The 9,759-nt window shown below is 32.8% G+C and overlaps 1 protein-coding gene across 2 annotated transcripts; it reads left to right on the top strand.

Annotated features, from left to right (window-relative positions):
* Positions 1-6,724: 6,724 nt before the first annotated feature.
* LOC114181180 (G2/mitotic-specific cyclin S13-7-like) lies at positions 6,725-9,421 on the top strand. Of its 2 annotated transcripts, XM_028067555.2 has the most exons (9): positions 6,725-6,859; positions 7,191-7,317; positions 7,393-7,462; positions 7,535-7,774; positions 7,895-8,020; positions 8,112-8,363; positions 8,452-8,604; positions 8,699-8,877; positions 8,995-9,421. In XM_028067555.2, the coding sequence occupies exons 1-9, from the start codon at positions 6,823-6,825 to the stop codon at positions 9,191-9,193; spliced, it is 1,383 nt and encodes a 460-aa protein (XP_027923356.1). In that variant the 5' UTR covers positions 6,725-6,822; the 3' UTR covers positions 9,194-9,421. The 2 variants fall into 2 exon arrangements, with proteins under 2 accessions (XP_027923356.1, XP_027923346.1); XM_028067545.2 differs by lacking the exon at positions 6,725-6,859 and having other exon boundaries at positions 6,953-7,317; positions 8,995-9,420.
* Positions 9,422-9,759: the final 338 nt, after the last annotated feature.

The raw sequence follows: 9,759 nt of genomic DNA, 5'->3' as shown, positions 1-9,759 counted from the left end.
TGTACTGATTATAGAGTCCTGAATGCCATAACGGTAAAGGATAGTTTCCCAACGGTTGATGAACTTATTGATGAGTTACATGGAGCATTATATTTTTTCAAATTGAATTTATGGTTCAACTATCATCAAATCCTAGTATAGAAAGAGGATAAATAAAAACAACCTTTAGAACGCACCAAAAATGTAACATCTCAAAATTCATACCACAATATTTTTAATATAAAAAAATAATTGTTAATATAGTTATAATAATTTTTTTTTCAATTAAAAATATATATATACACACACGTTATATTAAGTACATATAATCTGATATATAATATTATATATCAGAATATATGTACGTAATATATATATATATATATATATATATATATATATATATAATTTAATATAATAATATTATAAATATTATATATCAAAATATATGTATGTATATATTTAAATATATATATATATATAATAATAATATTATTATTATTATGATAATGTTATAAATATTATATATAGGGGTGGCAATGCGGGTCGGTCCGGTCCGTTTAGGTCTGGCCCGCATAAGGCCCACACAACGCGGGCTGGCCCGTCCCGCCTCGCATACTTTATGCGGGCTGAAAACACTGGCCCGCCCCGCATTTTTTTTCTACGGATCGAACCCTAATTACCATCCCTAATTATATAATAATAGATTATGTTTACGTATTAAAGTATATGTATATATAATACAAGTTTATCTTTAGAATAAATGATGTAAGGTTAATATTCAGAAAGAGATAGAATTTCAATTAATAAGATTCCATTCTTGTACTGCAAATCTAAGATAGGATTAGATTAACTTAATGAGTGAATCTTCAAACCTCTATATAAAGAGATAGTGTACTGAAAGCCATACGAGGAAATGCAACGAGAGAAAAAAAAAGATATGAGAGTTAGAGAAGCACATCAGAAAAAGGAAAACGTAACAGTGAGACTCAAAGGAGAAATAAGAGTTGAATCGTGCATTTATTCAGACCTTTTTCAATCTTCAAGGTAAGGGAATGAGACATTTATCATTCTATCTGTTGACTTCTATTTTTCTTATCTCCTCATAATTTTTTTTTTTATATTTACCTTTAAGTGAGGTGTCTCTAACCTCATTCTAATTTATATTTAGTTCTCGTTCCTATTTATTTATTTATTTATATTCATCTTCAGTTATGCACTGGTCCTATTTATTCAATTTATATTTATTTTCAATTACTTATTTATATTTATCTCTAGTTCTGTACTGGTCCTTTATATTTATTTATATTTATTTTAATTATTCATTGATCCTATCTATTTATATAATTATATGGTTTAATATTGAAATAAAATTTATGATAAATAAAGATTTGATTATTGTAGTTAGAGGTATGACCTTGGGGATTTAAATGAGTTAGTATTACTCAAGATGAGATGTTCTTGAGCTACTTTGTTGGTCATGAGCTCATTTATCCTAACTAGTCACTACAAAATTAATCAATATCTTTTTAAAGTATGATAAAATCCAGTTTTATGGATTTGGGAGAATTTTCATTTCATTTTATCTTAATATGATATGTTGTATATTTTTTTGTGTGGTATTTGTCTAACTTTCCTATTTTATGATTATGTGTGAAAAATAAAATGTTATAACCTCATCATAGATGGCCGCTCCCAACATGTTTGATCCCTTCTTCGCCGACATTGTGGCAGTTTTTCCGGGGAATGCATGGCAAACCAATGCAGTGAATAATTCTGTAACATTTCAGGAAACGGAAAACTCCACCATTACTTTTCTCTCTACTCCAAACGCGTCGATTGTCATCGAATGACAAATCGGAGTTACCTTCTATTTACCCCCCAACAGTCCAAGTGAACCCTATTTATAACATTTTTCCTCCACCTGTTTGAAAACTAGTATATGAGGGGGGAAACTGTAAATAAATAACACCCCTTCCTCTTCTAGTGTAAGAAATATAAGATGTACTAAACAATGTAGATATAAGATGCATACAATATTGTAAATATGTATATATATGTGAATATTTTAAGTATAATTAGATATCATCGTATAATTTTGCCTTTAAATTTTATAAGTATATTATAGGAAATAATAATAATAATTAAATAAATAAATAGAAATATATTTTTTCGTCACAAAGGGCATTATGAATGGCTTGTTATGCCATTTAGGCTCACTAACGCCCCAACCACCTTCCAAAGCTTAATGAATACGGTGTTCCAAAGAATGTTATCGAATCTGTTTTGATTTTTTTTTTTTATGACATTATGGTTTATAGCTCCTCATGGAAGGCTCATCTGCAACACCTTGAAGTTGTTCTCAAGTTGCTTAAGCATCATCAATTGTATGCTAAGCTTAGCAAATGCTCATTTGGTCAGCAGCAGATTGAATATCTTGGTCACACGGTGTCTGGAGCAGGGATTCAAATGGATGCTAATAAGGTTCAAGTTGTCATAGATTGGCCCACTCCCACTAATTTGAAGCAATTGAGGGTTTTTTTTAGGTTGACTGGTTTCTATAGACAGTTTATAAAAGGTTATGCTACATTAGCAAGTCCTTTGACTGATTTTCTTAAAAAAGGACAATTTCGCTTGGGGCGACAGAGCCACAATTGCATCCAACCAGTTAAAAAAATGCTATCACAACTGCTCTTGTGTTGTCCTTACCATATTTTTCTCAACCTTTTACTTTGGTGACAAATGCATCAGGAATTGGTGTGGGTGTAGTGTTGGGACAGAACCAATATCCAATTGCATTTTTTCCAAAGAAAATAACTCCACACATGCATAAACAATCTTCTTACGCAAGGGAACTTTATGCTATTACAGAAGCCATAGCTAAATTTTGAATTTATTTGCTTGGCCATAGATTTATAATTAGAACAAACCAGAAAAGTTTGAGAAGTTTGACAGATCAAACCCTTCAGACCCTGGAACAACAACAATGGCTCCATAAGTTGCTAGGGTACGACTTCACAATTGAACACAAGTCGGGGAACGAAAATTTAGCAGTTGATTCCCTATCTCGGTCATTTTATATGGCTTGGTCTCAACCAATTCCTCATTTACTTTCTGCTATTCAAGAAGCTCAACTGACTGATCCTGAATTGTATGTTGTATTGTTGTCTTGTAAAGACAATCAACCTGTCAAGCCTCATTACACTGTCCAAGGTGAATTGTTATTGTGGAAATAGAGGCTAGTATTGCTTGCAAAGCATGCTATAATCTAGCAAATTCTTCAAGAGTTTCATAACATTCTTATAGGCGGTCATGTTGGTTACGACCCTAGCTCAAATTACTGCACAATTTTTCTGCCCAGGCATGCATGGTGATGTTAGAAAATTCGTGCAACAATGCTTAATATGTCAGTAGACTAAAGCAGCTACCACTTTACCAGCTGGCCTATTGCATCCTCTCCCTATTCCAAGCCAAATCTGGGAGGATTTAGCTATGAATTTCATTATAGTTCTACCCTCTTCCTAGGGATACACAGTGATTTATGTAGTTGTGGATAGGCTATCAAAATATGCACATTTTACCCATCTAAAAGCAAACTATTCCAGTATATAAGTGGCAGAAGCATTTATGAAAATGGTGGTCAAAGTACATGGAATTTTAAAATCCATAGTCTCTGATAGAGACAAAGTTTTCATTAGTCAATTTTGGCGACACCTCTGGAAGATCAGTGGTACTACATTGAATATGTCCATAGCTTACCATCCTCAAAGTGATAGGCAATCTGAGGTACTCAACAAATGTGTTGAGATGTATTTGCGATGTTTAACATTTGAGGCCCTGAAAGATTGGTCAAAATTACTTCTGTGGGCGAAATATTGGTACAACATCGCTTATCACGCAAGTGCTGGAATGACACCTTTCAAGATAGTGTATGGGAGAGATCTACCATCTATTGTTAAATACACTGTTGATATGACAGATCCCATTTCTGTTAGGGACCAACTGTTGACTCGGGATGCAATCCTAAAGAAATTGAAGAGGAATTTACATAGAGCTCAACAAATATAGAGGAAGTATGCTGATCAAAAGCGACGTAAAATGGAATTTCAGATAGGTGATTATGTTTTGGTGAAGTTGCAACCATACAGATAACACTCCTTGACTCTAAAGAAAAATCAGAAGTTGGGCTTAAGGTATTTTGGGCCATTTAATATTACTGAAAAAATTGGCAAGGTTGCTTATAAACTTCAATTGCCATCTACTACTCGCATCCATCTCGTATTTCATATATCCCAATTGAAACTTTGTCACGGAGATCAAACTGCACCCTATGTGCCTTTACCAATATCTGACAAAGAGGTCTCACCTATCATTCCACCCTACGCAATTTTAAAGTCTAGAGTTATTATGAGGGGGCATTAACAGGTTCCATAACTCTTGGTTCAGTGGGAAGGTCTTCCAAAAGAGGAGGCTACATGGGAAGATCAATTTGTGTTCGTGAAGGCTTTTTCGACTTTCAACCTTGAGGGCAAGGTTGACCTTAATGGAGGAGGAATTGTAATGAAACCAATGAAGAAGGGTGAGAATACAACTGGAGAAACGGTTAGTCAAGGCCACGTGGCAAGTGGGGGCAGAGGGTTGGAAAGGGAGCAGGGGCACAAGATCAAAAATACCGAACAAAAGGTTAACAAAATATGTGTGGGGGAAATACTAGTATATAGTTACAAATAATAACATGGGAGGGGATGGATGGATTATAGAAAATTCTCTCTCTTATGTTTTCTCTTTTGTCCATGAACATTTGGGAATTCTGATTTTAGTTGTTGTTGCATTGTTTCTGTATTGGAACTTCTTGTGTTTTTGAATACTAATATTACACCAGGTGTTGCTTTGCTGATAGTGATTTTTACCTTTCAGAAACGTCATATAAACTTAACAAACTTAACAAAATTTTATTTAAATGACTAAATTCACGCAGTTATAAAGTTGGGTGGGAGACTAAATTAGGTCAAAGTTTACGAAGATGGGTTAATTTTAATTTTTACCAAAAGTTTAGACTAGAAAACTACTTAACCCTTAAACATAAAAAAAAAATATTCAAATTTATTTCTATGCAAATGCTAAGAAAAATAAGACATTTTAATAAATTAAAAAAATTTAATTAATAAATTAAGAGATAATATTTAAATTTATTTATCGAGTTGTTAATATTAGGTTGTTAACATTAAAAAAATGATAAAAAAAATATTTTAAAAAATAAAAAAAGAGTTGAACGGTTATATTAATAAAATACGTTACATTAGTAAAATAATAAAATGTCATTCAAAATGTCAGCTAATTCCATTGGTGAAGTCCAAGCGAATTTTTAAAGATTCAGGACGTATGTCTGTCAGATACGCTCAGGACACGGTACGCAAACTGTTTGGATGTGTTCGTTAATATAAAGAAGTTAACTAATGAAAAAAAAATTGTTGAATATTTAATAAATTAAAAGAATTTATTAAAACTTAATTGAAATTTTTAAATTTATCAATATTTAAAATGTAATTAAGTTATTACAAACTAAACAAAATTTCAAACTAATTTTAAAATTTGAACTTCATAATAAAATGTATTGATATTATTTTAAAGATAGCTGAGTGTCTAACTATCAGTGTATGTTTGAACTTTGGTCTATTGTCAGTTATTTAAGTAGAAAGAAAGGTTTTAGGTTATGATTACAATTTGATAAACAAGTAATTAATTAAAAGGTTGTGTTTGATAAATATGTTACATGTGTTATATTTTTTATTTGTTAAGGGAGGAGAATATGTATTATAACACAAGGTAAGATATTTCGGTTTATAAAATAATTTAACAAAACTCTAAGTATTGTAGGGATAAAACTATAGTTTAATTTTTTGGGTTAATTATGTTTTTGGTATTCGAATTACTATGAAAATTTATATTTAATTTTTTAATTAAATTAAAAATATTTTGTTCCTAAACACTATAAAATTATGTAAAATATTTTCTTTAATAAAGATACGTGAAAATTATATTTTAGTTTATTACGAAACTTGTGATATGTGAAACATATGTTATGTGTCATTTGTTTGGACTAATTTTTACATTAACTTTTATAAAACATAAGTAAATAAATATCTCATAATATAATTTAAGAAAAATAATCATATTTTTTATAATAATTTAAAAAAAACATAGTTAATCCAAATTGTTTTAGAAAAAACTAAATGAATATGTACATATAACAAATGATGATAAGGTTTCCTCCAAAGTAAATCCTTATAACATACGCTCACTTTTTTTTTATCATAAACTAGAAAACTATTATTATGGTTAACTTTAAAATGCATTCGGACATTGGTAATCTACATCTTTAGTAAGAGTTATGCTAGTAAAATAACACCATATTTAAAGTTATTTGTTTATTTAAATTAAATGTATACTGTTAAAGAAAGGAGAGAGAAGGAGAAGAAAGAGATCATGTTTTAAAAAGAATTAACGAAAACGATATTTTCGAAGAATTAAATAAGTTTTAAGAATGTAATATGTGATTACTTTTTTGTTAAAGAACTTAATATTTTTCTGAAAAAAAATGTATCATATATATATATATATATATATATATATATATATGAATGCAAAATCAAACGTGTAAACATGAAAGATATCTCTAACTAAACGCTTAAGAAGTGGTTAAAAAAATTGACCGTTGAAGGCAAAGTGCTCGGTCTCATCTCATTCAGAGTGATCATAGAGAAAGGGAGAGAGGGCCAAATATTCTACCCTTTAGGAGATTATAATTTGTCTCAACTCAAGACAAAAAAAAGAGTTTTCCAAATGGCATCAAGAACCACCGTAAAACAACAGGGCGCATGTATGTTTGTACAGTCTTTTTTGAATCATTGCATGTATACTATACTCTTTGATCGTACGATGATGCTGCCCTGCTAGTTTCTTTGGATGTATTATTTCTTGTTCTTGTCAAAATAGGATTGATTGAATCTTTCTTATCTGATCCTCCGGGGTCTTGGTTCATATTTTGTTTTTAGTTGGATCTTGGGGTTGCAGGATTGGGTTCTATTCCGTTGGATGAAAACATGAAAGGGTTTCTTTTTCTGTTCTTGAAATTATCTTAGGTGTTGCATGTGTTTCGATGCAAAGCTACGTAAGTTTTTCGAATGAGTGGCCTTTTTTTCAATCCATAGGTGAAGCAGTAAAAGGACGGAAACAGCAGTGTGCTGCGAAAGGAAGGAGCCGCAAGGTGTTAGGTGATATTGGGAATTTGGCCAATGTAGAAGAAGTTGAAGTCAAACCTAATCGCCCCATAACAAGGTGATTTTTTTTCTTCTTCTTCTCTATCTCTCTGGCGTACTCATTACTAAGGTAACATTGTTATGATTATTGTAGGAGTTTTGGAGCTCTGCTACTTGCCAAGGCACAAGCAGCAGCAGCAGCAGCTACTGATAAGAATAACAAGGTGAAATACTCTTTACATTACTTGTTTAATTATCCTATAAGGTTATGACTAAGTTTTGTTTTGGAATTGCAGAAACGGGTTTCTGCCAATGTGGCTGGACCTCCACCTGTTTCTAATGCAGTTGCAGCGACCAAAAGAGTGGTCCAAAAACGGGGTCAGAAAAAAGGCACTGTGAAACCAAAACCTGAGAAAGCCATCGACAAGGAAGCTATCCCAGATAAGGAGATTCAGAAAGACAAGACAGGGGAAGGAGATGACAACTCTAAGAAGAATTCACACGCTTTTACTTCAGTGCTCACAGCTCGAAGCAAGGTATATAGGTTGAGAAAATCAAAGTAAAAATAAAATGAACATAAAATAAGAACCTTGCTATGTACAAGAATGGCACTGTGACACTTTTTTTGACAAGAAGTTCTTGTGAAACTATTGCAGGCAGCAAGCGGCATAACTGACAAACCGAAGGAGCACATTATTGACATTGATGCTGATGATGTTGACAATGAGCTTGCTGCTGTGGAGTATATTGATGACCTTTACAGGTTCTATAAGCTTGTTGAGGTAACAAACGCGATTCCCTTGATCCATTTTGTATGCTGTGTTTGAAGTGAGATCATTGTAATATATGTAAACGTGCTTTTGATACATGAAGAATGAGAACCGCCCTCATGACTACATAGAGTCACAACCTGAGATAAATGAGAGGTCGAGAGCTATACTAGTTAATTGGCTGATCGAAGTCAACACCAAATTTGGCCTTTCACTTGAGACCCTTTACTTGACAATCAATATCATTGATCGATTCCTATCAGTTAAGAGTATTCCAAGGAGTGAGGAACTGCAATTGGTTGGCATCAGTGCCATGCTGATGGCATCCAAGTATGAAGAAATCTGGGCCCCTGAGGTGTGTATGTATATGTGTGTGTGTACATTTACATTTGTTACTACATTGATGTGTTGACCCTTTTAATAACACTTGTCTTGGACTGCAGGTTGCAAGTCTTGTCTGCCTTACAACTTTCACTCCTGAACAGATACTGCTGATGGAGAAAACCATACTATATCAGCTGGAATGGACTTTGACTGTGCCAACACCTCTTGTTTTCCTGGTTCGTTTTATCAAGGCAACAGTCCCAGATCAGGAGGTCTTTCTTTTCTTTTTCAAGTCTCTTAAACTATGATTCTTGCTATAAAATTTCTGTCTTTTCTGAATTTCTTTCTCAATGTCTGCATTTTTAGATGGAAAACATGACTCATTTTCTGTCTGAGTTGGGATTGGTGAACTATGCCACCATAATGTATTGCCCATCAATGATTTCTGCCTCAGCAGTATTTGCAGCTAGATGCACTCTGAATAAGACTCCCCTTTGGAATGAGACACTTAAGTTGCACACTGGTTACTCACAAGAACAACTTATGTATGTGAACATAAATTGGACATACTAACTCTTTTTGGATTGTATTATTTCATTATAATCATTCCATGTATTGTTTCTTTAATTTTAATTCTTTTTGGCTTTGTTTGTTTCAAACAGGGAATGTGCTAGATTATTGGTGAGCTTCCACTCCATGGTTGGGGATGAAGAAGAGCTGAAGGTAGTGCACAGAAAGTATTCTGATCCTCAGAAAGGAGCTGTCGCTATGCTCCCACCAGCTAAAAATCTTCTCCCTGAACCACACAGAGTTAACGAAACTGAAGAAGCAGGCAAAAAAACTCCCTTAGTTTTTTCATAAGCCACAGTTTAACGAAACTGATTTTATAGCAAGTTTTTCACGCAGTCAATTCCTTCGTCGCCTTATGAAATTCACTAAGTGCAACAAGGTGCAATTTGCAATTTCACAGTTTCTTTTTTAAGGAACTTCTCGAACTGCTAACTGTTATTGCCGACATAATGTTAAAACAACATCTTTTGAAATTGCATAGTGTGCTTTCTACGTCATTAAGTTGTGTTCAGTGTTAAATATATACTGTGAAAAGAGTTATGATATGTTAACAAAGTATTTTTAACAAAGTTTTGCTGCCTAAACTGTGAAAACGTTGCTGTGAAATATATATGTTAAGGAAAATGATAAAATGACTACTAATTTTTACTCCTTCCCTTATCACTTTACGTGTCCTGACACATTCCATTTTATTTTCTTTTTTGAATTTAATTAAAAGCAGAACAATGTGACAGATGAAAGTGGAAGCTCACTTTCGCGCGTGGGCTGAAAAATTCTCACTCTCTCACCTTACCCCATTCTTTGAAACATTTTGAAATAGAACCCCTTTTCTTTTCACTCCGAAAAATTCCTACTCT

Source organism: Vigna unguiculata, chromosome 1 (assembly GCF_037176805.1).
Source record: "Vigna unguiculata cultivar grain cowpea cultivar isolate G323 ecotype 2 chromosome 1, ASM3717680v1, whole genome shotgun sequence".
In the NCBI taxonomy this organism is placed as follows: domain Eukaryota; kingdom Viridiplantae; phylum Streptophyta; class Magnoliopsida; order Fabales; family Fabaceae; genus Vigna; species Vigna unguiculata.
This window is presented reverse-complemented; position numbering and strand designations above follow the sequence as displayed.